The following is a 27,677-nucleotide window of genomic DNA, read 5'->3' on the forward strand; positions in this document are numbered from 1 at the left end:
ATATAGTGAGGGATGGATACCTGATGCGCACTGAGCAACAGTTAGACACACCCCCCGCTTTGGTAGCTGCATGTAAAGAGGTCATTAAGTTTACAAAAGAAAAACAAAAACGCTGGTGGACACGTTCAGACCTTAACTTCCCTGTTTCTGGTTAGAATATTTCACTTATAGCAGAATTCTGAAGTTTATTTGAATGGAAACACAAATGGAAAACAACTCTTCAGTGCGTAATTTTAATAAAATGGATTTTACTGTCGGAGAACTGTGTTGCTTTAAATTATTGAGTGATCAAATTCAACCAGTTTCATTTATTTACCCATTCCTTGATTCATTTTCTGTTAAAACAAACAAATACAAACCTGTTGGATATTCTTGTGTCGTTTCAGCACCTTGAACAGCTCCTCAGGAATGAGCCCTGCTGTCACTAAAATGAATTAGGGTGAATTTCTTGCAGGTTCTTGTAATTACTGTCGCCCAGTTGTTTTGTTGGCTCCCATCTATTCTGTGCAAGTGTAGTTAATGAACAAACACATTAATCTTTAGGTAACAAAGAGCAGATTAAATGGAAAATGCCTGTTTGTGCATCCATCAAAACTATATTTCAAAATAGAGCCATGCTTTAATTTACCAGCAGGACAAAAAAAAAAATGTAGTAGAATTTATGAAGCACTAAATGAAAATGAATTCATTATGACAGGAATGATGTAGCTTTGTGTGATCATTAGCCTCAGCACCTCTGGCCCTCCATCACTCCAGCATGCATTATTCAAATGGTGATAAAGTCTTTATTATGGTCTGAACATAGAGGTCAGAGGCAACACTGGCCATAGATCAATAGTGCTATTGTGCTTCATACACTCGCATGGAAACAGCAGCTGCTTGCTTCAGGGAAAGTTATCTTCAGTGCAGTAATTCTCTAACGATTGAATTAAGTGGTTCAGTGAAGTGTTGGTGGATCAAACATTACATATATTAATCCTGTTGTTATTTCAGCTTCATATCACCACAGAGACGTTGTGGGTGGATGTGGACGGATGCAGTGATGTGGCATGAATGCACAGACACTGTGTACACAAATACCTTTCAGGTATGAAGTGCTGAGGCTCGGTGTAATCTAACTGCTCGTATTTATGACCGTCGCAGCAGCTCCTGCTTATCTTGGATCTTCACGGTCTGGTGTTCAGTTCACGACGCCTGGAGGCTCTCTGCTTATCCAGCGGTGCAGCTGCAGTCTCTTTATGGTGTGTGTGTGTGTGTGTGTGTGTGTGTGTGTGTGTGTGTGTGTGTGTGTGTGTGTGTCTCTGTGTGTGTGTGTGCATGTTGAGGATGTATGGCTGACTTTATGTCATATGTATAACTGTCGTAAACCATCCATCCATCCATCCATTATCTATACACCGCTTAATCCTCACTAGGGTCGCGGGGGGGGCTGGAGCCTATCCCAGCTGACTCGGGCGAAGGCAGGGGACACCCTAGACAGGTCGCCAGTCTGTCGCAGGGCTACATATATAGACAAACAATCACTCACACATTCACACCTACGGGCAATTTAGAGTAATCAATTAACCTCAGCATATTTTTGGACTGTGGGAGGAAGCCGGAGTACCCGGAGAAAACCCACGTATGCACAGGGAGAACATGCAAACTCCATGCAGAAAGATCCCGGGAAAGCCGGGACGCGAACCAGGGATCTTCTCGCTGCAAGGCGAAAGTGCTAACCACTACACCACTGTGCAGCCCCTGTCGTAAACCATTTTTATTCAAACACACCTGTATGGATTTCAAGAACTCTAAGCCAAATCTTATGGAAACTTCTTGTAAAATGAACTTAATAGTTGAATTGTACAAAATTTACACAATCTAACCATGTGTAGCATGCTCATACTGACAAACATTTAAACATTTATGTCTTTGTGCTCTATTCTAAGCCACCTTGAACCAGTTTAAACGAGTCACCTGCAGCCTGGTGGTTGTTAGGAGGTTTTAAATAATAAATACGTCTGAAAAATCACAGGAAAGCCAGCATGACATTAGTTCTGTGATATTTTTTCATCATCAAATCCTTTCTTTTGATGTATTTTGTTGATACTTTCGCATTTATAGATAGTAGTGAGGAGCAATCCTTAGAGGGAAGCATGACAAAGACATGCAATAAAGGATTCTCCTCCCAATCAAACAACACTGGCTGCATGTATATGGTCTAAATATACGAGGCTACATGGATACTCCAACATCTCGTTCTCAGGAGAATGCTTTCATGTTATTTTGAAGATACAGGAAAAAGCAAAAGCATTGCACAGCCAGAGAAACACCTCCTGGCTCACTGCATAAATCAAAGAAACTGTCATGGCGCCACAGAATAGAAGATCATGCTATACATGCTGTATGTGTCGTCCTGCTGGGCTCCCAGGGGACGTCATGACAACTCCTCTCATATTCTGTTTATAGAGTCGTAAAAAACAATGGTTTTCCTTTGTCTGTCCCTAAGCCCTTGTCAAAAACACAACTTGATTTAGGCATAAATCCCAGCTGACAGCTTCTGTGGAGCTGTGGACAATAAACAAGCAATTAAAGAGTATATGACCAAGCTGCACAGCCTGTAAGTGGATTGTGGTATTACACATTGATTGCACGGACCATTTCTGAGCAATTATTGTGCCATAATTCAAACTGCTATTGAGGAACAATTAGTATGTTGCAGTTGTTACATCCACTGATGACCACGCTGATGCAAAATAGCAAAATCTAAATTGGAAAATCGCAGCTTTTAACAGCGTAATAAGTGGGAAGGAGGCGATTAGCTCAGAGTGATCAAATAATGACGGAATCATCTCACTGATATTTGCTCTCTTCTATGTTATCACCTGGCTAACGGTGGCTACCCTGAACATTTTAGTTAATTCTACTCCAGTAATCAACCCCTCTGCAGGCCATAAAATCCAATGGAAAGAAACAACAATATGCACAAGACAAACTCATTAGCTTGCTCCAGCGTTTGTGGGTAAACGATGGGGAAGGTAGCAGCCACCAGATAAGAGAAAAGGGCAGACAGTTTAAGTTTTCACAGTCCAATAAACCCTAGATAATGCACTCCTGAAGAGCAGCTAGGAGAGAGGTGTTTGAGTTACCATAAAGGCCAAGATAATAGGACCAGTGGGAGGCCGTTGATTCGCAAAACTTTTCCTCTCATCTTGTTCAGTTTTACCAACTTTTTCCTGGCGCTGGTGATGACTTTAAGTAACACACAGACAATTTACATAAGTTCTTTAGTAGACAACCTGAACAAATCATAGTGTTGGAAATCTACTTACTGTAAACGTACACCTGTACTCCTCAAAATACTCTAAAAGCTTTCCTCCTCTTCACTTTATTTAGTAAAACCACCTCCTTTTCCATTTGCATCGCACATGCTGGTCTAGTACAAATGGGCAGATTACGCACACATACATGCACATAAGTCCACTCTGGTGGAAGAGCAATCTCCCAGGAGAATGTCTGACTCCTTCCTGCCATCACAGACAGAAGGGGGGGAAATGATTATGCAATTTTATTCAGCCTTATCTACAGAGTGGGGGAGCTACTAATATGAACAGAGTGCTTTTAAGGCGGCATGGTCTGTTTGCACAGCTCAGGGGACAGAGTGGGGGGTTGATTGCTGCCCACTACCACAGTGAGATAAGTCATGAGTCTATACGTGGCTCTAAAAGAGGCCACCAAGGTGACCTGTAGATGACAAGGGACCAAACACACAGTTTTCTTACTGCCTTTTCTGGTAGTACCATAAATACACACAAAATCATCGTCACTCATAAGCAAAAGGTGCTTTGCTCATTTGCTTTCCAAAACAGTGATGCCTCATGCGATTCCCTCTTTCCCCCAGAGGACCGACGCTACTTTGTCAGCAGGCAGCATCCCACTGTGTCGTTTTTGGAAAGCAGAGCTGACCAATTACAGCAATATCCCACCGATGGATGGGTTCATGAGCGGCTGGCAGCAGCAGCAGCAGCAGCAGCCTCGGGGTAACTCAGACAGACGATGACACAGGGGTTAGAGGGCTCAGGAGATGATTCAATTCAGCCAATGTTCCCAAATATGATACAAATTAAGGGAATCACTGCACAGTTTAGGCATCAAAACGATCCACTTAACGTGTAAAGCTCTGTAATGGTGGGATGTGGTATGTTTCTCCATATTCTACGCATGAAACAATGCAGAGGGACTGCTGACTAGATGTGGCGTAAACGTACAGCATCACACCACAAAACAATTTGACGTCATACTGGATGTGACTCAGTGTCTCCGTGTCTCACAGCAGCTTGTCAACAGCTGATATTGTCCGTTGGGTCTCTCGGGGTTTTTGCCCAGTGGATACCAATTACACAAAACCCGGGAGAGTCTAAATGAAGAATGGGCTCCGCAACAGACACATACAAACGCCGACCACAGTCAATTCTTAAAGTAATTACAGCAAATGAGATACATGTAACTGCCTGGTCATCAATAACTAATGAAACCAAATCTCATTGTTGCCCATGACTGCACATGTTGCTGTCTCCTTTTACAAAGACTAAGATGGCAGATTGGTTTTCTCTGTGAAGGGAAACTTGGGGAAAAATAGCTTGTATGAGTCTTATCAGAATAACTACCGATGGTCTGTTTTCTTGTTGTTGGCCAACAGCAAACGCACCGCTGGTTGCCAAATCAATCACTTTAATTCTCAGGCTTAGAGGTGTGTGTGTGAGCGGTCGTATATCAGGAGCACCTTCAGAAACCAAGGGATGGTGATATTGGAGTAGCCTGGAGTGTCAGTGAAAGATGGTGGAGGATGTTCAAGTGAAGCGCCATCAAAACCTCAGGAAACGAAAATACAATCGAAGAGCAGTCGCTGTCTGAGCTGAGAAAAAGGACAACAAAATGAAATGAGACCATACAGCAGTACTTTGAGTCAAATGCTGACGTTTATAATGAAAATGCTAAAATGCTGATGTTTAGCGGGCGCATTTACCATCTGTTTAGCGTGTTAGCAGGCTCACATTCCCGAATTAGCAATAACAATAAAATACAACCCAGGATGAGGGAAATATTATTACTTTTAGGCCCACGGGTAATTACTTACAAACCAAATAAAAAGGGAAAATTTCAAATGATGATGGCACTAGGTTAGAAGATTACAAGCTATACACTGTAAAAAAAAAAAAAAAAAAAAAGAAAAGAAATATTTTTAGACGGTTTTTAACTGCAATATTTTAAAACAATTTACCATTACTCAGTGTAAGTGAGAAATGACTGGTTGTCAAATGACCTACCTGGTTAAATAAAGAGTACAGATAAAAATCAGTAAAATATCAGACAGAAAGGAATAATTGACACATTAACTTTAACAAACTGGCCACTGTACATACTGTAGATAATGTCCAAAACGTCTGTATTTTTACAAATGGTAATTTTTACAATGTTTGACTGTAAAGTTATATTTTTTTAAATTGTATTCTAATCAGCAAAGATTATTACTATTTTAAGCATCAATGTGATGAAATTTATTTTAGAATTTTAATTTAAAAAATCATTTCCCACCCCTCCCTCCCCCATTTTGTTATATTACAGAAAATATCTAGGAAAATCACAGAAAATAGGTATTAATTTACAGGTTGGAAGTTTTTTTTTTTTTTTTTTTTTTATAAACTGTAAATAATGTCTATATCAAAGTTAGTATTTTTACCAACAATAATTTACTCTTTTACAATATCTGACTAAAATTACAGTCTCACTGTGTTTACATCAGCTAGAAATATCCTTATTTTACAGATATTTTTCAGTTATCACTGTTCTGATAGTTTCTGATTATTACAACATTCCACCTTTGTGGACATTTTTGAAAAGAATGTCAAGAATGTGAGCACCAAATGTCACAGCATTCCTTGCAACAGTTGTGGAGATACTTTCACTTCACTGGTTTTAAAACATTTCACCACAGGACTCCAGCTAAGAAATGTGCCAGCAGGCAAACGACCACAAATATGAACTCACAAAGGTGCTAGAAGAAGAGATATGGTCTAGAAATTATTCTATAGTTTTACTATTTTACAATCTGCAGTTAATGTCTGCACCGTTGTTGGGTGGGTTGGGTCTATGAAGTTCCGCACTCACTACAGCTCGAGCATAACAGCTCACACAACTCTGGTCAAACACCGTAAACTCTTCATGCTACAAAATGGGAGGCTGCAACGTTGGAGTAATTCAGCCATACATGTTTGAACTAGACACTGCTTCTGAAGAGGAAGAACGATACAAACAGCTCCACCCTGCATGTTGATAGGATTGATTGCTTAGTTTTGTTAGAGGTTTTTTTAGACAGTACACTGCAGTTTTGAGGAGAAAATGCTCAGTCATGATGTTGACTGCATAATTTGCTCATGAAATGTCTTCTACCACATAAAAACACCTTATGGACAACGGTTAAAAACTAGATTTTCACCAACATCAGTTTTTAACACCATTTCTATTAAATGAAAATGTACATAAGAATTGTAAACCTATAAAATAACCTTGACATTCTAATATAAAGTAGCCGTACAGAGTATACAACCTTGTCAGGGATGAATATTTTGTATTTATTTTTCCAGTACTGTTCAAGGTTGAGGATCATGCAGCTTAAAGTGGCCCTACTTATAGTGTATTGTGAGCAACATGAGGAAACCCCGCCTGAAGAGACTCAATCTGCTGCATAAAATTTATGTCAATTTAGTCGTTATTTCAATGCAGGGCTGTAAAAATATAATTGTAGTTGTGAGAGAAGAAAGGTAATTGGATAAAATGTAATTGCAGAGGCAGAAATGTTTGAGTTATGGTTAGGGTGACGTGCAACAATATCCTTGGGGAGATGTATATGTGTGTTGGTGAGGGAGCAGGAAGGAGATCCCACTGGGCCATCTCCACTGCTAAAGAACAACAAACCAACTACTGCCCAGAGCAATGCTGCTAACCTGGTTAAAAATCTACATTTCTTTATTTTTAATATTTGTTTTCTCTGCCGGCTGCCAAACACAAAACAAGCACTTGAGCCACCACTTGAAAAAGGTTTTTAAACTCTTGCTTTTAAATTTAAGGGCAGTTACCCATTTTCTTTTCAGTTTCACATTTCACTATGAATTGCGTAGGGCTGGAAATTTATCAAGTGTTTTCTCTTTAATTTTGTCGCAACAACAAACATCCCATCAGTAACGTGAGCCTGGGTCAGATTAACATGTAGCACGTGGTCTTAGAGCCCTTTATCATCGCAGCCATCTCCACAATGCGCAGCCCGATCTGAGCAGCTGGCCATCCGTATTTCCCTTTAAAAGAGAGATGAATGTTGTTAATCAGCACATGGGAAGCTCTGTGCATCCCTCAGCTCCTGCTTGTCCTGCTGTAATAAAGCAGTCTGCCTGCCTCAGTAATTACTCTCATCTGTCTCAGTCGTATGAGCAAAGACCTGACTGAACAGAAGCTCAATGGCCTCTCTCTGGCAGACCAAACAAGTTGAATCAAAGCAAAGGCCTCATTTTTGCAACTATGTTAAACTACAGCAAGCGATTCTTTGTGTAATAGTAACGGCTTAAACATAATGCTGTAAGGTCAAATAAATCAGATCCTGACTCAACACGAATACTCTTCATAAAATGATGAAGGGTTTTTACAAAGGCTTCAACAGATGCTATCTATATCAAATGATTCAAAATGAAGGTTCCCTTTCGTTTCACCATGTAAGAGCATTATTTTAATCAAAAACGTACTAAAACCAAACCATGTTTCAAACTTAAAAGCAGGCTTAATCAGGACATCTTACAATGAAACACTAATGAACTCATGAGTACAAAAATACAGTTCAAAATGCAAACAATTACAAACTTGACATTCTGACAAAGCCCATGTTTAGAGTATCATAACAGACGGCTGGTTAATATAAAGCCACGTTAATGCTCCTTCAGCTCACACTCTCACGGTTTCATTTTTGTCGCATCTCTTAATCAAAACAAACACAACTCAAACTTGTGACATTCCTGGAGACTTGTCTGGAACAGGCCCCATTTCAAACACTGTCCACTTCTTTCTGTAGCAGTGTCTCTACCATCTTGGGCAAGAAAGCTTCAAGGAAATGAAAGAAGTCATGAAAAACTCCTGTCTTGTCACTGCTTGGCTCCAACTTGAGCACTGCCCTTGTGCTTTCAGTCCCACCCACCATCTGGGTCTGGACCTTGAACTCCAGAGGCTCCTTGAGCTCCGGCTCCTTTTCAGTGATGTAAGCTGTGACCTGAGACTCAAGCTCCACACAGCTTCCCTCTGGCCTCGAGTCTGTATCTTTGATGAGCTCCCTTCTCACTTTCCTCCTGCCAGCCCACACTATGTGCTTCTGCACACAGAGCCACTGAGGGAATTCAGGCCTGCCCCTTCTTGCCAGTCTTGGCTTTTTGCCTTGAGGCGACACAGAAGCGTCGCTGCCAGAAGACAGTGGTCTCTTGGCACCTACGACAACTGTACCCAGAGGGCTGGTTTCGTTTTGGGATTCAACGCCGTCAAAGCTGTCGTTTGCTGATGATTTGAGCGACGCTGAAGTAGTTTCCATCTCCTCAGTAGCATCGGCTGAATCATCGGCGAATACGGCATTTGTGGAGGGAACAAGGTGACACTTAAGAACAGTTTTTAACACTCCCTCCACAGCGGAACAAACCTTCTGAAACCACAACAGCCGGAAATCATCTCCAGCCATGTGCAGCTGACTGCGCAGTCCTTCGGGGAGCGATGCTGATTTGAAGGGGATGCTGATGGTCAGCTGCTCTGTTTTGGTCTGTTGGACTTCCCCATGTGGGGTAAAAAGGCGCACCAGCCCCCATGACTTCCCCTTGGTGGACTTGCGCTGGTACTGCAGACTGCGGCAATACTTTTCAGCCTCCTGGCACTCCCTCTGGAAACTGCGATGGCAGCGTTCGTTCAGGTTTCCAGCTACATTGTGTGAGAGCTCAAAAGGGTCCAAGAGATTCAGGGGGCCCAGTTTGGTACGGTGGTGATGACCCTTGGTTGGTTGTTCCTCTTGCATAGCGTCTTCTTCTTTGTTCTGACTGAGGAACTCTGTGATTGGGAGTGCACGGCCCTCTCTGAGTGATATGACACTACTGGCAAAATCAAACTTAGCATAGAAGGAGAAGAAGCCAGCAAGCAGAGTGCCTGGATCAGGAAAACATACATTTACATAAAGACTTATACTCAGAGTCCGCAGTGATGATGTTGGCATTGCATTTGAGGACTTACACTAAGTCATATCTAAGAGTGATGAAGGAGCTAGGCTGCATAAGAACATGGTGCAGGAAATCTCTAACAAATAAAACATTCATCTCATTTTTAATTGCTCTCACTTACAGAGGTCCTGTGTGTTCTTGCTGGGAGGCACAGCAATCGGCTGACTGGGAAAAGTGCAGTTCCAGCCTTCAATTACGCACTCTTCTTCCTCACCTGTACGTGTTTAACAAATAATAAACAGATTATAAAGTGGTGTTTAACTCAAGTCACAGCATTAAAGACAAAGAAAAATTATGTAATAAATCTAACAATGTAATTTTAGCCAAAAAATAGCAAAAACATCGACATAGAGACCTAATCAAAACCCAGATTAGTGTGCAATTTGCTGTCCAATTTACTTCATCATCAAGTATGCTGATGATTCGGTAATCGTTAGCCTGCTTGGTGGTGACGAAGTCGGACATGGGCAGGTTCTTGATAATTTTATTCTATGGTGCAAAGGAGCTTTCCTTCAGATCACCGTTTCTAAAACAAAGGAGATCTGCATCGATTTTAGACGGTCTCTCCCAGCTCCTCAGTGCAGTGTGGTCCATGGTACCTCATTATAAGTATCTGGGTACTGTAACTGACAGGTGTGTGACCAAAATTACACTGAAAAGGGTGGAATAAGGTGGTTGAATATTTAATCTACACAAGGTGACACCAAGTGATTTATCTACATGGGCTATTGCAGTCAATGATGTTAATTTTGTAGCCCTATCAGTAGAACCATGTGACTGAAGGCAGTAAGTTGGAATCTCCCTCCCTGAACCTGCATTATCATAATGAGATGTGTCTGGAACTCTTCCTCTCCTCCAGCCTCCTTTCTCTCCTCATTTTGCTTTTTTAAAATAGCCAGCTGTAGACCACTTTATCTTGGGAACACAGTCACAGCTAAATGAACTGTTTCACTAGTCAGACACAGGGAGACTGGCTGAACCAGTGAAAAGGAAGTACTTTCTACCACACCGGCTAAGGCAGAAGCTACCTGTACCAGCCACAGCGGTACAAAACAGACTAATGACCACCATGCACTTGGTTGCACTCTGGAACTTTGTTATTACACAGTGATACAGAGAAGCAGTGGTTAGGCAATCATGCAAGAACCACTCACAAACAGATTTATTCTTGAGAGGCATATGGTGGGGAAGAATTTGGGGCATTAATCAAGAAAAATCTCAAGTGGTCTAAACCTGTAGAGAAGTCACACAGTCTGACGTTCTCCACTGGAGTAAAAAACACAACAACACTTTATCACCTTAAGTCTGGAGTTCAGAGGATTATTAGATTTAAGTTATTTGTTGGAGCATGACCACACGAGATACCATCACAAGACTGTAAAACACAAGGAGGATGGCATGAATCTGTAAAACCGCTGACAACAGTTTAAAAAGTTAGATGTGCCATGCAACACGTCCCCAATCGCAGCCTTTGTAATTTGCTTATTGCAGTTTCACATTGCAATCGAACCCACTAATGCTAGTTAGCATTTGTTGTCATTATTTTAGACTTTTACATACATACTACAATACAAAACCACAATGGACTGCAGACACGGAAGTACAATGAAATGCTAACAGAAACGCAGCACTTACAGGCCATGTCTTTGAGCTGGTCCACTGTGGGCACCACAGGAGGCTCACAGTTTTGTAAGAAGAAGATGATCAGCAGAGTCAGAGCGTAATTGTTTAGAAGAGCACCAGCACCACTGGGATTACCTGCACATCAGAACGCCAACATGGTAGTGTTACTTACAAGAAGAAACTATAATTAGAACATGACCATGCAACTGTAAATACAGGATGCAGTCAAGAGAAAACATAGAAGACATCTTGTTACATCAGGTTTGGTTTAAGGACATTAAATAGCTTGAGTCAAAGCACTCTTTTTGATTTGATTACTTCAAAGTTTTATTGGATTTGTGAAACACAAATGTTTGTGTCACTTGCTTTTCACAGCATGGGATGGATAGTGACTCCTGTAGCCTGAACGTCACCAAAGTTGACTTAATGAGTTCCCGGATAAATTTACCGGCAGCACGACTTCAGGCACCGATGCTGCAAAGGCTGCTCTTTGATTTGTAGTTACAAAGTATATTTCTGAAACCATTTCTGTTATTATTGTTTGTTTTGTGGCACTAGGCAACACTGATATAAGCAATCACTTCAAAATAATAACTTTGCATTAGAACGGCATGTCACTGATCCCATCACGCTCTGCTAATCACTCTGCACAAGCGTCTTGATGAAAGCCATGGAGGCTGCAGTTCAAAGGGAACAGAGGAGATAAAGGTAATTAGTGCGCTCTTCACTGAAGAACACTCTTAAGATGTTATTCAGTATCAGAAACTGCTGTCTGTCTGAAGGAGCTGTACTTGTGCTGTCTTTATGTTGACAAAAGCATTCATAACAAGGTACTATGTATTGCAAATCAATGTATCCAGACAGCAGCGTGATGAAAAGAGGCAAGTAAAGTTCTACTGACATCTGTTGACCAAAACATGAAATAACCACCAACATGCACAGGTAGCCAAAACACACAAATTCCATGTTTAAAATGAATCTGTAAATTGAAAATGACTGTATCCTACCAGCAAGCTGCTTCTGCTTAGCCCAGTAGCGGATCGTGTACACCAGAGGCCTCAGCCTGTCCTCCATCCCTGAACACAGCTGGAGGAAGCGGGTGTTTCTTACTGCTAGTCTAGTGAGGGATACAGGCAAGAGAAAAAATACAACCAAGTACTACGAACTGTAAAAAATCCTCTTGCACCATATCTGAAGACTCTGGATGCTACACAGTACTAAAGCAATCCTAAAAATCATTCACTGACCTGTTGTTAATGGTGATGTCCCCCTGAAGGTTAAGCTCGCGGTGATGGAACTTGACTACAGGGAGACGAGCGCTGCTGACCACATGGACTTTGTGCACACTGGGGACACATCGTTTCAAGATTGTTGCCACGAGGTCCAGAACCTCAGCCGGAGATGCTGTGGACAGGTCAATGTCAGACAGCATGGAGTCCTCAGAGTGGCCATCATCTGACATGCCTTCTCCAGCCTGAAGAAAGGGGGAGGGGAGGGAATACAGGGTGCATCCTTTGTAGTTACACTATGTGATATTGTGGCATAAAGTGTGAAGTGAATACAGGGGGAAAAAAATTACAGGTAGATGTCAGACCTGTTCTGTGGTGGACTTTGCACGGGCCTGGAACACTTTGGTGTTTTCCAGGTCGAGGAACAGGTCGAGGTCACAGGAGTGGATGCCAAAAGTGTTGACAGATGAACCAAATGGCAGAATCTGGCTGTCTGCAACCCATCAAAGCATTGTATTAAAAGTAGAACAACTGTTTGGACTGTTATCATTATGTAAGATATACGGGCGGGTGGCAAATGTACAGTTAAAACCTGAACCCTTGACCTCTACAGTGAGAAAACCTGCAGGCGCTGTTAAAATGTGGAGGCGTTTTACTGGTTTGGCTTCACCTGAAAATCTATACTAAGTTGCTCCGAGTGATCACCACTATTCTATAATGAAGCATTTCTGTCCATTCATTAGCCACAACAGGTCTCTGGTTGGTTTAATTAGTACAAAAATAATGTGAATTTTGTTATGGTCTTTGCAGTCCCCTGATTTTAACACACCATAGCACTTCTAGGAGATTTTGGACCACTAGCCACCATCATCCAAAACACAGAATAAGAGACTACACATCAGAAGAACGATTTTCATCCCCTCCAGTAATTTCCAGGGACTTGGAGAACCAAAGCTAGGGTACATTTAAGCTGCCAAAGCGGTCCAATACCTTACTAAGACACTCAGTGATGGTTTTTCCTTTGTCACCCGTCTGTATGTCGATGTGTGTTTATAAATATCACCTGGGAAAAACTCTACAAAAACTTCTTGCAGGAGTTGAACCAGCAAGCCTCGGGCCTTCTTTTCATTTTCTCCCAGTTGAAATCGCTCAAGAATGAACTGCATCTGTGCATCCACCTTGAGGAGAATAAAGGACAACACCATAGTCCCTTTGTTAATAAGTTACCTTATATGTGACATGTGAATCCATTTCTAACACCAACTTACCAAACTAAGCATAACAGAACACAACATAAGCAAATAAGTCATAGTTAGTATTTGCAAAAGTAAATATGTATTTTATAACAAACTACATGACTTATGTTTAATATAAAATTAAGTTTGGTATGGAACTTAACTGACATAAGACTCCAGAACTTAAAGGCTCCAAAAGCAGCGTCTAGAATCTATGATACTCCATGCAACTAAGTGGTTTTGTTATTTTCACAAAAACATACTTCCATTGGTGTAACAGAGGTTTTAAATGTAAAAGAGGATACTCACAGACACCAGCTGACACAGCTCAGGTTTCAGACGGTCAATAACTTGCTGGAGGTTCTGGGGGTCATTCTTCTTCTTGGGAATCAACTTGAATTCCTTCTTTTCTCGAGGTTTGACACGAAGCTTAAGGCCCTTCATCTGATGCTCGATACAAGACAGAGTTGCTTGGATGCTCTCAGTCTCACTGAACTGCACGATGGCATACACACCCTGTGAAAGCAGAGGAACACATCACTGTCAGATCACAAGTTCAGACACTTTATATGAGCTCTGACAGAAATTACAGGTTTTGCTTTTAATGGTAATCTGAAACAGCTGTCAGGCTGTGCAAATCATTTAATATAAACATACACCATCACGCACACGTCTGACCTTGTCTTTATCCATGATAACATCTGCGACTGTCCCAAACTGCTGGAAGTATTCAGTTAAGTCAGCCTGAGAGATTTCTGGTTTGATTCCACTGACGAACACACTGTGGTCCTCCTGGGTCTTCCTGGTGGCTCGAACATTGCTCAGTGTCTGATGCTTCCGTCCCGTCACATGCTGATCCAAACTCGGCACTGGGGACATCAGAACATTAGCAATGCAGAGAGAAAGTTTCCTCAATTAAAACATATAATAACAACAACATCGTTTATGTGGCACAGTTAATCAGGTGCAACTGGAATAGCTTGACATGGAGGCTGAAAAATCTCGGTAAATACCTAATTGCAATTAGCCACCAAAGACCACCTCTGAAATCTCACTGCCCACCCCAGACCTGATCGGTCAAGTTCATGATGTCAAAGTTATAGTGAATGCAAACAGGGTGTCCAAGTGTAAACTAACTCTCAAGCTTACATAACTTTAAGGCAGACTTACACTACAACACCATAACAAACTTCCTGAAATTCAGTTAAAGCTTTGAGTTATGGTGTCTTATCAAACAAACAAATAAAATCTGGAAGCGTCACTACTGATACCAGCAAACTAGAAGAAACTACATGTAATTTACTTCCATCAGACCTTTCAATAACTTAGTATAGTGCGCCTACAATTCCAATGACAACCGTTTAATACCTTGTCAACTATTTAACTACAAAATAATGCAAAATATAGCTAATTTGTCTGATACGTAAGTACTGTGTGTAATTAGCAAACTACGGCAACAATTCATGTCGTTGGCGTTTTAGCATAGCATTGACAAATTCAACATTTTTAGCATTAAGAGGTGACAGCAATGTTTGTAACTGTCGCTGCACAGTTGAGTTAGTTAGCTGGAATACTTTCGACAATGCTGTTAACCACCTGCCCTGAAAAAGTAAATCACTCCAATGTAGCCAAGTTAGCTTGTTACTTACTGTTGGGTAAGTTGACATTACACAGGCTGCAGTAAAACCCTTTCGGCGTCGTTTTAATGTCACTGTCTGAAGACATGATGGCAAAAAGGTAGGATACAGTGATAACACAAGAAAACAACTCAAGTTTCAACAGCAGTCAGCAAAGTTTGAGGCCGACCGATCGTCCTCCATGCGCCTCTCAAATCTCCCTCCAGCGTCGGCTGAGCGTTCGTTCCTAGTCCGTCTCCAAAATCCGTCCGGGTTGATGCAATATTTTTATCACACTGTTCCCTTCAATCAAATGTTAACGACTTACCCGCTCCAAATGTTCGAAGTCTTGATTTATGTAGTACTTCCTACTAAATACGATGGGTCACATTTCTGTTTTTCTTTTAAATATGCCACAGAACGTTTTATTTGCACTTTTAAATCCATCAAGCTGAGCATCTTTTGATCAACATTGCACTTGGGCATTTTCTATTTACTGGAAGATGGAAGGAGACTCGACATACATACTAGCTATGACAGGTATTCATCATGGTCATATTTTCTGTTTTTGCTTGCTTAATCTAAAACCACTTTATAACCTCACACCCATCCAAACCTACAACGTATATATGATTTTTATTCTTGCAAATCAAAGCAAACATTATGCAATTCCCTTTTGTGTCTTGGCTTTACTTGGGCTAAAATTTAAGAAATACATAATACAAACATCTGTTAAACAGCATCTCTGCAGTGCACTATGCTTGTTAACAGTCCTAAGTCATATGATGAATTACCAGTCATTTAACACGTGAATACACTCAAAAGAAAACACCTGACATCAAGACAAAAACAAACAAAAAACACCACAAAACACCAATATTTCCATCGTAGTAGAAAATTTAATAACCACTTTTTTCACCATAAAATATTTGCACAACCAGTTAAGAAAAACAACATGCAACTTGTCACAAAACAAGTAAAAACAAGATTCCCTGCTGTACTGAGCAAAAAGCAGTGCTTCATTTTCAGTCTATAAAACTACTTACTACAGTGTCTTTCAACCTAAAAAAAACAAAAAAAAAACAAAGTACAAAAATTTTTAAAAGGGACAAAAAGTTGTTTTGATTAAGAATATATACAAATGTGTCTACTTCTTTGTCGACCTTCCCCTTCGTGTTTTAGGTTGGGTTTCAGCTTCAGCGGTTTCCTTAAGGTCCACGTGGCTCGTGGCTTCAGCTTTGTCAGCAGCTGCCCCTCGCCTGGCTCTCTTGGCGGGCCGAGCTTCAGCAACTTTATCTGAGAGATCCTCCTCTTCAGGTTTGTTGGCATCCTGAGACACATTTTTGTTTTCAACTTGGTCTCCAAGTTTTGACTTCCTACCTCGAACTGCCTTTACAGGTGTTGCTTTAGGAATCTCAATGACGACCAAGTCTGATTTCCACTTGACAGATCTTTTGGACGTTTTTGTGTCTTTGACAACAGCCTTGTTTACATCTTCGGAGGGATTTGCATGGTCACTGGTCACCGTGGCCTCATCTTTTGTGGGCTTTGCTGCCGCCCGTCTCCCTCTCTTTGCTGGTTCTATAGAAGTTGTAGCAGACTCAGTGGATTCTGCACTGGCCTCTTCAGGAGGAGGAGCTGCGCCTCGACGTGCTCTCTTCGCTGGGACAGTCTGTGAAATCTCATTTTTCACAGAAGTTTTCACTCCTCTTGCCTTGCTGGGTTTAACAACTGGAGCAGCTGGCTCAGCATTTTTCTTCTCTTCAGCTTCCAGGTCACAGTCAGGATCCTCAGCAGTTACAGCAGCTTCTTCAGAAACTTGTTTTCCTCTCCTTCCGCGTTGGTGTTTGCTTGTGGAGCTGACAACAGGGACCTCTTGGACCTCAGTGGACTCCACATGGGTTACACTCTCAGTGTCTTGTTTTGCTTTTCGGCCTCCTCTCCTGGGCTTTGTGGCCACAGGAGCCTGTTCATTTACAGTCACTGGTTCAGCAACTGGAGCCTCTTCCTTCTCTGGAACTACTTCAGTGGTTTGGACTTCTCTTGGTTCTACATGGTCTTGCTGAGTTTTTCTTGTTCTCCTTCCTTTCTGAACAGGTTCTTGGGATTCTGCAGTCTTGGCATTGTTCTCCACCGCAACTTCTTGCTTGGCATTCCTTCCCCTCTTAGACCTGACTGGAGGCTCAGACTGCAGAGTGGTCTCCACCTTGACCACTGTGTCTTCTGCTACCTCATGTTGCTCTTCAGTATCAAGCTTTGTCTTTCTCCCTCTTCTGGGTTTTGCAGCAGTAGCAGGCATGGGCTGCTGAGGTTGCGCTTGTTCACCACTCACTGCGTCCTTTTGTTCTGGCTCTGGCTTAGCTGGCTCAACAGGTGTTTGTTTAGTTTTTCTTCCTCTAAGCGGCTTCACAACAGCTTCTTCTGCTGGAGGTGCAGAACCATTTTCTTGACTGGCATTTATCAGAGAAGTTTGGGCACTCGTAGCTTCAATGGAAACCTCAGTCATCAGCTGTGTTTCAACAGCTGGCTGATCAGAGGAGCTTTCTTGGGATTTTGCATTTCTGCCTCTCTTTGTTTGCCGAACAGCAGGTGGTGCTGTAGCCTCCTCTTTCCTCCCTCTTCTTCCTCTGACTGGAGCTGTAATAACTGGTTCCTCAGAATATTGTGCTGCCTCCTGTTTATCCTCAGCCTCTTTAGATTCCACCACTTTTGCTCTTCTACCTCGAACAGATTTTTTCTCAACGTCACCTGCATTCACTTCTGTGACTTTGCAAGCTGCTGTCTCCACATCAGGCAAACTCTCAGTTTCCGGTGTCTGGAGAATAGTTTTCTTGGCATCTGATTTATTTTCAGCTCCACTTGGCATCACCTCCATCTGGTCACTGCAGGCTTCATTTGCATCAGCTTCTAAAATAACAGAAGAAAACAAAAGAAGAAATGTCACATTTAATTATCAAGCAACAGATCACTCAAAGACCGTACATTTAGTGTGATGAAAATCTGTCAGTGTAGCCCTATTGTTAACCCTAAGAATAAAATGGATACAGCTGTCAGAGAACAGAGCAACTACTTCACTTATCAGTTGCATTTTAACAGCAAGTTTTAACCCAACTCACTAGTACTACTAGATTTTGCTTTGCTTAATGCATACACATGAAATTATGAACACTATGAACAAAATAGTTTTTGAAATACCCCTTACTTTTTCATTTGTTGCATGGTCAAACCGACACGGAAGTGAGAATAAACATGAAAGACAACATACCTTTTGTCACATCAGCTTGAGGAACATCCTCAGTCTGCATGCAAGGCTCATCTTGCTGCTCTGGTACCGACTGTTCAGGTTGTTGAGCTTTTCTCCCTCGCCTGGGCTTCAACACAGCCTTCTCCAGTGGTGCTGCACTGTCATTTGCTTTGTGGTCGACATCAACTGCTGCTGGGCTCGGTTCACTCTCGGGTTCTACAGCCATTTCGATTTCAGTGACAGTTCCTTGGATTATTTCAACTTGATCATCAGAAGCTTTTGTGGCATTTCTTCCTCTTTTAGGCTTAGGAGCGACTTTAGAAGGCTGAGGAGCACTTTCTTCCACTGTGAGCTCAACATCCCTGCTTTCAGTGGTCTTGGCATTTCTGCCTCTTGTCGTCTGTCGAACAGCGGGTGGTGCTGTAGCTTCAGTTTTCTTCCCTCTTCTTCCTCTGACTGGAGCAGCGACTACAGGCTCCTCCAAAGGTTCTGGTGCCTCTTGTTTATCCTGGGCTGGTTTCGATTCCACTGTTTTTGCTCTTCTGCCTCGAGCAGATTTCTTGTCATTGCCAAGATCCGTGACAGCTGTATCCATTTCTGTGACTTTGCCAGCAGCACTCTCCACTTCAGGTATATTCTCATCGACTGCATCTACTTTGGGTTGTTCCAGAGTAACATTCTCATCTGCAGCTGCCTGAGAGATAGTTTCCATGCCAGTTGGCTCCTCCAAATGGTCATTCACTACTTCATTTGCATTTACTTCTAAAAAAAAGAAAAAAAAAGAGAAAAGTTGCAGTTGAATTTATAGCTGCTGAAATAATTGCGATAACTTTCAGATAATATAATTCCACAGCAAGTCTTGTACATGTGGATCAAACTTTCCGTAATGCTTTGAGAGAGTTCCAAAAATAACCTGAATGTCCTACATTTCATCTTGGTGCTGTGGTTCTTTTCAGACTACTCAAGTTCTCCTGCTAGAGTTAAATTCATGTGCATAATTTCATTGTAAGTCATAAACCAATTCTAAGGAAGGCTTTTAGTGACTTGACCTTTTGCCATGTCAACACTGGGACCATTATCAACTGTATCTGATGGTTCATTGTCTTGTGGCTTTCAATGGGCAAAACCCACTTCTATAAAAATGACAAGGCCACAGAAAAACAAATTAATCAGCTCACCAAGCTATTTAACATTTTACATTATGTCTATCAAACTTAACCAACCTTTTGTGACATCTACACCATCATCCACAGGCATTTGATCTTCATCCTGTTAAAAATACACAAAAACAGACAAGAATGATCTTGAAAACAAAGCAGGTACACCACACAAAAATAAAAGACTAACAAAAAAGTAATTAAGACTTAATATTTAGACTAGTGTTCTATGAAGGAAATGATTTGTAAACACAGCGTGATCAACTGTGTGGGGTCCTGGAATTCAATTTTAAGCTCCTCAAAAACATGTTTTTCATATTCAATCAAATTCAAATTGCATCCAGTAATGAGAAAGTCTTCGTAATACACACAGTCCCAATACATCACTTGAGGATTTGTATGAATATTGATGAAGGTGCTTTCATTATTACCTCATTTGTCTCGAGTTGTCCTATGGGATCAGTCAGTGGCTCCTCCATGAGCTCTTGAAGTCCTTCAAAGTCTTCCACTGGAGCGATACCCCTCAGCCTCGGTGATTTCATCAGTCTCTTGATCCCAAAGTTCTCCTCAATAGGTTCACCTTTCTCTCTGGGAGTCCTCATGAGCCTCTTCACACCAACCATGTCTTCGACTGGAGTGCTTTTCTGCTTTGGTGTCTTCATTATTCTCTTGATGCCTGTGAGACATACCATCGGGGAGCTCTTCATGTCTGGAGTTTTCGTATTTGTCATTTCAGACAGGTCCTTAGATTCTTGAACATTTGCTGGTGTCTGCAGGACTTCTTTAACACCATCCAAGCTCACATCGCCAGCCTCTGGGGCTTCGGGAGTCTTCAGAAGTTTTCCTCGAAGGTCTTCAATGGGTTCAGCTTGCTGTTTGGGAGTCTCAAAAATTCTCTTAACTCCAGTGAGACACTCCTGTTGTGCAGGCTTCTGTTTGGGAGTTGTCATAAGTTTCCCTCTTATGTCCTCTAAAGGTTCAGCCTTCTGTCTTGGGGTCTTCATTATTCTCTTCACTGCAGTGAGGCACTCCTGTTGTTCAGCTTTCTGCTTTGGAGTTTTCAAAATCTTCCCTCTCAGGTCCTCAACAGGCTCAGCTTTCTGTCTTGGGGTCTTCATGATCCTCTTTATTCCAGTGAGACACTCCTTCTGTTCAGACTTCTGTTTAGGAGTTTTCAGGAGTTTTCCTCTCAAATCGTCAACAGGTTCTGCCTTCTGTCTTGGTGTCTTCATGATTCTCTTAACTCCAGTAAGACTCTCTGGTAATTCTGGCTTCTGTTTGGGAGTAGTTACAGAGGTTGTCTTTGTATCTGTGTGCTGCTCCTCACTACACTCGGAGTGAGTCTCCAAGGCAGGGATGTCATCAACAAAGCTAGATTCTTGGTCTCCATTAAGGAGGCGTTGTACTGCCTCACGGTTGTATTGTCTGCCTTTTACTGTAGATGCAACACTCAGTGGAGACACCATCATTTCATCTGTAAGATAAATCACATTGTTTTTAATTCATGCTAATTTAATGTCCTGACAGGTTGAATTTGACAAAGACCTTACTCTTGTTGATTAAGCAGAATACACGTTTCATGCTTTGGTTTAGTCCCAATGATATCACCAACACACAGGTTACCTGGCTCCTCTGGTGTGTTCAGCACTGATGGTTCTATCACAGATGTGCCAAGACCTCCCGCTGGTGTCGTCATAGCACTGTTTTCATTGATTACTGACTTCCTCTTTTCATTTACAGGAGTTTTGAACATCTCAGAAATACCTGAAAATTCAATGCACAATATAAGTACATACAAAACTGATGTTCAGAATACAGAGGAACAAGTGATAGATAAAGGGGTAATTACCAGTTAGGTCCTCATCCATTTTCATGTTCTTTTTTAGGAGTGCAGTGTTGGTGACCACTCTTGGTGCAGCACCAGTTGGATGTACAACCTTTTGTTTGTGAGCTCTACCCACAACTATGGTAGCAGGTGAATTTGCATGTCCAGTGCTCACAAGGCCCTTCAGTTTTCTTGCAGGGGTCTAAGAAATTGAGAAAGACAAGGTCATTGGAATTTTTAAAAAAGGCATTAATGTTAGCATCACAACAACTTGAGGAATATCAGAATATAAATTGTATTTATAATAGATCCAGCAAATAAAGGTTTTTACAAGACTAGGAGTAAAACCACTGAATTGTTATAATACAAATCTTTACTGCAACTGTTAAAATATCTTACTTTACCTGTGGTTTGGGTACTGCCTTCTTCGTTGTCTTTTTAGCAATCATCTTTTTAGGTGGAGCTACAACTGGAGCCTTAGTTTCCCCAAATTTCACAATGTTTGCCCAGGAATTTGCGACTGGAAAGATAAGACAAAATAAAATGTACTTCATTATTTTCCATTAGTGAAATACTGGAATCAGAACTGAAAAAATAAAACACAAAATATATTGCTCTAACAGAATAAATGAACTGATATTCTTAAGTGTGATGAACTATATTAAATGGTAAATATTTTTTACTTTGCTCCTAATACCTCATCCTACTTAGCACTCACACAGCCAACAATGAAACTGCATTAAACTGATTAAATTTATTGCTGACAATAAAGTGCTAGGAACAAAGACAAGGATTTCAAATTTCAGAATTTACTATACCTTTCATTGATACTCGTGAGAGGCCACTCTTTCTGTGCATCATTTTTACAGCACTCTTGGAAATACTCGGAGTCTTCCTCGAGGCACTCTTCATGCTCTTCCTCCTTATAGGTATTTTAGGGGTAACATTGAGTGAAGGCACCTGGTCAGTGACAACGTCGACATCGATAACTGGAGAGGGTGTGCTGATGCGTGACACAGAGAAGCGTCCTTGCACTGTGGGCGTCTGCACTCCTGAACTCACGGGGGTTTTCACTGGTGTTACACCAGATGAGGGGGCATTTTCCTGAGGGGCAGGACAGGATACTCCTTGAGATGACCTTCTTTTCCCAGTGGGAGAGGTTGTCTTAGGTGAAGAGGACCTGGATTTGGGAGACTTCTTTTCAGGTGATGCTGCTTTGGGAGAAGAGGACTTGGATTTAGGTGACTTCTTGGCAGGAGATGCTGTCTTAGGTGAAGAGGACCTGGATTTGGGAGAGTTCTTTGCAGGTGATGCTGCTTTGGGAGAAGAGGACTTGGATTTAGGTGACTTCTTGGCAGGAGATGCTGTCTTAGGTGAAGAGGACCTGGATTTGGGAGAGTTCTTTGCAGGTGATGCTGCTTTGGGAGAAGGGGACTTGGATTTTGGTGACTTCTTGGCAGGAGATGCTGCCTTAGGTGAAGAGGACCTGGACTTGGGAGAGTTCTTCCCAGGGGAGGCTGCTTTAGGAGAAGTGGACCTGGATTTTGGTGACTTCTTTGCAGATGTTGGGGTTTTAGGAGAAGCACTCTTGCCACTCGGTGACTTCTTAAGATCGTCTTTGTCAAACTCCTATGTAAAACAAGATAAATTTAAACAACAGTGTAAAGACACAAAGCAAATATATTGTAAAGATATACTACTCAGTCTTACTTTTAGCAAGCCAATGACGGATGCCCGTCTAAGAAGTGATTCTTTGGGTTTTAAGAGAGACAAGCTTCTCCTTGGAGTGGCCCCCTTACGTAACGGAGAGTCAGGAGGCAGCCGTTTGTCAAATAACTCTGGGCTCAGGAAACCTCCAAAGGAAACCCGTTTCTTCTTCATTTTCGGCGCTGGCAGGTCTGTTCCAAGTTCTCCACTTTTGCGTTTTTTGGCCACTTCTTTCACAAAGAAAACAAAATATGTTTGTACATCAGTATCAGCCAACAAAAAGTATGCTTGAAAAATTACTGTATTTTAATTAATGCTTCTAAAAAATAGACAAACTGTAAAATAATAAAACCTTTTGCAGCTTTCTCTGAGCTCCTTGGTGATGGTTTAGGAGAATGCTTAGTTTTGGGAGAAGCCATTGCTTGCTTGTCTTGTTGCTTAGTCACCGCAGGTTTGGAAGGTGTGCCTTCCTTACTCCTCCGTCTCACAGGTGATTTGGGTGTTTGAGCGGTAACTTGCTCAATAACCTCACTCAGAGTAAACTTCTGTGGAGTTGCACTGCTTCTCCTCCGAGGTGAAGTTGCTTCAGACCTGGTAGGATGTTCAGCTTCTTCCCCGGTTGGTCCAGCTGTCTCAGTAGAGGGAAGCTTGACAACTTTTTTCTGCTTCTTTACAGACTCTGGGGTTCCACTTAAAACTTTAGCTTGAACATTCTTGGGAGTGCTTTTGTCTTCTGTAAAAATCACACATTTTCCATCACTCTTTCTGACAGAGCCAGGTTTTGGAGAGCAAAATTTTGCGGAAGGTGTCTGAAGCAGACTGGCAGAAGACTTCCTAGGGGTCTTGACATCCAAAGACTTTTTGATCATTTGATACAGATCATTGAAAGGGGAGGCGGTCTTGCTTTGCACCAGACTGCCATCTTCCTTGGACTCCATCTCCACAGTTTTCTCCAGGGATCGCTGAATATTGTCATGGTTAGCTGCATCTTTAAGATGAGGATCTTAAAAAAAATAAATAAATAAATAAAAAAATACATAGATAAAATATCAGTAGACTTGTCAGTTTAAATAAATGGACAAACAAAATCCGCATCAGTGGAACGCATTATTAAAAAACAGACTGTACAAATATTAAGTGGTGGGATGCACATATGTACAGTCTACATTAGAATATACCTGTGGATATTTCAGAGATCCTCTTTTCCCCAGTTCCAACTATAGCACTGTCTTGCTGATCTTGCAGGACCTAGGTAAAAGATAGTTCCATCAACAAATTTGCAGAATTGTGTACGTCGTCATAAGTATCATCAAAGAGCTGAGGATGGCTGAAATATTAATAATAAAATAAGAAAGATCAATTTACTTTGAGGGTTTCTGTTTTGCCTCCTCTGGAAGACCTCTTCTTTGGTGTGGGTGCTGGAGGGTACTCAAACCTGAATGAACAAAACATAGGACTTCAATGACAGCTGTCAAAATACTAACATCAGGACAATAACTTTTCCATTTCCAATGAATTGAGTATATAAAGTACATTCTGTCTGCATTTAAATTTACTGGCTTTACATGGTCCATTCACATTTTCATCAGTGAACTTCTGTTATCAAATTTCAGCTATGTATATTCTTTGATTTCTGTACTGCACCTTCATAGTGCTTTTCTACCTTAGTGGTACTCGAGGCGTTTTAACATGTTTTTCACCATTCACATATGCATCAACAGTGGTAACGCTGCTGTGCAAAGTGCTTGCCTGCATCAAACCACCAACCCAACAATTAGTGGACAATCCTCTAGCCGCTGCCATTCCAAGAAATTATTATTTGTCTAATCAAATGTACCCAGAGGCAATTAAGGTAAAGTCATATGCACTAGGGAAAAATGACTATCCAAGTCATATTTTGACTCTGTGGCAGATAAATTCTGAGGCAAAAAGTGTTGTAAAATGTTTGATATTCACCTGAAAGAACGATCAATAATAGTTATGACATCTCCATGCTTCAGACGTTCAGACTGCTGCAAAGCCTCTCCATTGACACGTGTTGGATTTGCTGAGCTCAAATTGGTCAAAACAACCTTAGAGAGAGAAGCACAGAAATAATTTTAAACGCAGTCAAAGCTCAACATTGAACATCAGTGTTAACTACACTTTTACTTCTGTCTAGGTCAAGGTCTCAGTCACTTCTCTAAAAATATTCTCTAGATTGTAGTAAGTTTGTGATCAAAATATGAAGACACCAAGCATCAAAAATTAACTTGAATCACAGCGGCAAGTTAATGTGTTCGATGTCAATATGCATTGTTACCTCTTTGTTTTCATTCAAGTCAATTCTGCAATGCTCTCTGGAGACTTGAGGAAGCTGAATACGAATATCGCAGTCAGTGTTTCTGTGAGATCACAAAGAGACAAATGTGTCAATAGAAGAAGCGACATGTAAAGTAGAATGTCAAAATGTTCAACTGTAACTGGTGCTGTTCAGAAAAATGTGCATGAGTGAAATGTCCCCAGCTCCAAAATTAAAGTGAACTTGTTTATTGACAGCGTTCATTTGCATCTTCCCTTGTTTGATGATAGTGACACAATTCTTTGTTTGGATGTAAATGAACATTTAACTTCCTTGCTACAATTTATCAATCTGCTATTTGACTGGTGATGGAAGCACTTTAAAAAAAAAAAATAAAAATTGTATTCTCGGATAAAATTACCCTCTCTGCACATTTGACATGTAGAGCGGTTTACTTTTAAAAAGAAAAAAAATGATATTTACAGTCTTATTTCAGTCATCTACTACAGTCAGCAGTGGTGAAGTGCAAGATGCTGTGCTCTTTGTAAATCAGAGTAAAGGCTGAAATTCAGCATATCTTTTGGTCTGTGTCATTCTGATATGCTGCTGCTGCTAATGATACCAGTTTGTTACAAAAACTAGATAGCTGCATCTCAGTCACTGCTTTTCATGGTCTACTTAAACATTTTAAAAAGCCATCTTGATTTAAGCCTTAAAAGCTAATTTCTGTGTATTGAAGCTTAGTTTCACCACTGTATCTTTGACTTTGTTCAACACTGTAAATCTACTCTCTGCCACACAATGGCAAGCTGTAACACTTAAGTAATTCAGCCATTCATGTTCAACCTGGAAACAGATTTCTAAAGATAATGGTACAGAAAGTTCCACCCCACAAGTGGGCAGGACTGCTTCCTTGAGTTTGTTACGTATGAAAACTGGGAAGTCTGAATTTGTGTATTTAAGACTGGCATTGCTCCACAGCAGTGGAAGGTGCTTAGTCATCACACTGATTGCTTATTATTCTCATATGTTTTCACACATATAAAACAACACCATAATCACATTTTATCAAGGTAAAAAAAAAAAAAAAAAGTATTTTCATTAGAGGGGTTTTAAAATGACACTTAAAAACAATTTTACTTCTGTTCAATTCATAAGTTACTCTTGTGTTTTATGTTTATGTCCTCCCCTACTTCCTCATTTGCACTACAAGTGTCTTCTGGCATTTGCCAGGCTGTAAAAAGAACTTGCTATTGATGTCTTCTGTGGTAAAATGAAGTCTGCTATACAGATTTTTCAATTATGCAACGACAGGAGCAGACATGTAGATTATACGTCAGCAACTTATGTCCCTCCTCCAAACAAGGAGTTTTAACAGCACCTCTCACCTCTTACTGTAGGCTACAAATACTGACATGTGTTGTCTGCTGTACACATATCTCTGTATATTTCACATATATTCATATATGACTGCAATTAAGTTGAAGTGAGAGAAAAGCAGAGATTTCATCTAAACTTTGAAAACACAACCTGACAAATTGACATGACATCAACCAAATGCATTTTATTGATCTCACCTTCCAAATAAGCATGTTGCAGTGAGAGGAAATTCAGTCCCATCTCCTCCACTCCTCTTAATCACGACTATTTTCCCATGTAATGGCATTTTTTCAACGTTACCTGGGAATATTATCAAACAAGTTTCAGACCGCACAGAACTGAAAATCGACATAAAGTCAACATTTGGCACACAATTGGAATATTTTTTGAAGAACAAAGAATTTCAGCGTTGGACAAATAAGCATTTTAGAGACATAGTAAACTGAGGGTATGGTATTCGTGGAAAAAAAGCAGCTTCTGTACTACACCATATTTTATTTGTATCCAACTGAAATAAGCTAGCCCAAATACTTGACAAATTGAATGTAATTCGACATTGTATTGAATCCACACAAACCAGCAGAACATTGTCCGTAAGTTAAATCGCTGCTGACAATACTGCGACACCCCACGTGTGATGTCGCCTGATAGTAGCGCCGTAAACTTGCCAGAATTAGCTAACAACGTGCAAAGTAGAGTAATATTGACACCTAGTTAAACTACAAAACAAGATATGTACGTTTTGCTGAGTTATCTTAAACGCTAACGGTAAAAATTGACGTCGTGTCTCCAACATTACACAAATACGAAATAAAAAAAAAAATAAACACGAAGTTAAATTTGCAGTAACCTTACCTGGAGGTCCTTTCAAAGATGTAGCAACTTCTGAGAATCCATAAACATCGACCAGGACGTGACAAATACAAGTTTTACTCTAATATGCCAGACTGAAACCTAACATACCGACGACTATCTAACGTTAGTTACTTCGAACAGGCGTCCCTTGTTGTCTGTCGCCTGTTCCACGGAGGTGCTAAGGTAAGGTATCAGTCCGCCACACTGCACACACGCAGTAACCAACCTCAAAAAAACACTTGGATTAACTGAC

At 41.0% G+C, this 27,677-nt stretch overlaps 2 protein-coding genes across 2 annotated transcripts; both read right to left on the reverse strand.

The window, feature by feature from the left end:
- Positions 1-7,743: 7,743 nt before the first annotated feature.
- Positions 7,744-15,220, reverse strand: tut1 (terminal uridylyl transferase 1, U6 snRNA-specific). The gene is made up of 10 exons (XM_023286336.3): positions 15,009-15,220; positions 14,038-14,228; positions 13,669-13,875; positions 13,188-13,302; positions 12,490-12,617; positions 12,143-12,369; positions 11,903-12,012; positions 10,908-11,030; positions 9,394-9,486; positions 7,744-9,201 (listed from the first exon to the last, which is right to left on the reverse strand). Exons 1-10 carry the CDS (start codon positions 15,082-15,084, stop codon positions 8,069-8,071), a joined length of 2,403 nt encoding a protein of 800 aa, XP_023142104.2. The 5' UTR covers positions 15,085-15,220; the 3' UTR covers positions 7,744-8,068.
- Positions 15,221-15,854: 634 nt separating this feature from the next.
- On the reverse strand, positions 15,855-27,580 carry mki67 (marker of proliferation Ki-67). The gene is made up of 16 exons (XM_023286338.3): positions 27,425-27,580; positions 26,767-26,869; positions 25,211-25,292; positions 24,865-24,980; positions 24,274-24,343; positions 24,087-24,156; positions 23,261-23,911; positions 22,912-23,138; positions 22,020-22,830; positions 21,606-21,721; positions 21,226-21,403; positions 21,000-21,140; positions 19,808-20,850; positions 19,443-19,488; positions 18,241-18,981; positions 15,855-17,882 (listed from the first exon to the last, which is right to left on the reverse strand). Exons 2-16 carry the CDS (start codon positions 26,853-26,855, stop codon positions 16,123-16,125), a joined length of 6,141 nt encoding a protein of 2,046 aa, XP_023142106.2. The 5' UTR covers positions 26,856-26,869; positions 27,425-27,580; the 3' UTR covers positions 15,855-16,122.
- Between the last annotated feature and the right edge of the window lie 97 nt (positions 27,581-27,677).

Source organism: Amphiprion ocellaris, chromosome 18 (assembly GCF_022539595.1).
Source record: "Amphiprion ocellaris isolate individual 3 ecotype Okinawa chromosome 18, ASM2253959v1, whole genome shotgun sequence".
In the NCBI taxonomy this organism is placed as follows: Eukaryota; Metazoa; Chordata; class Actinopteri; family Pomacentridae; genus Amphiprion; species Amphiprion ocellaris.

Bases quoted from the DNA above. Each gene is read 5' to 3' on its own strand.
- tut1 (XM_023286336.3), bottom strand. From the start codon at position 15,084: ATGTCTTCAGACAGTGACATTAAAACGACGCCGAAAGGGTTTTACTGC. The intron at 14,229-15,008 runs GTAAGTAACAAG...TGATGTCCCCAG, and splicing joins TAATGTCAACTTACCCAACA to TGCCGAGTTTGGATCAGCAT. The intron at 11,031-11,902 runs GTAGGATACAGT...TCTGATGTGCAG, and splicing joins TAAGCAGAAGCAGCTTGCTG to GTAATCCCAGTGGTGCTGGT.
- mki67 (XM_023286338.3), bottom strand. From the start codon at position 26,855: ATGCCATTACATGGGAAAATAGTCGTGATTAAGAGGAGTGGAGGAGAT. The intron at 19,489-19,807 runs GTAATAATGAAA...TATTTTTAACAG, and splicing joins GACAACTCGAGACAAATGAG to GATGAAGATCAAATGCCTGT. The intron at 18,982-19,442 runs GTTGGTTAAGTT...TCTTTTTTTTAG, and splicing joins TGGTGTAGATGTCACAAAAG to AAGTAAATGCAAATGAAGTA.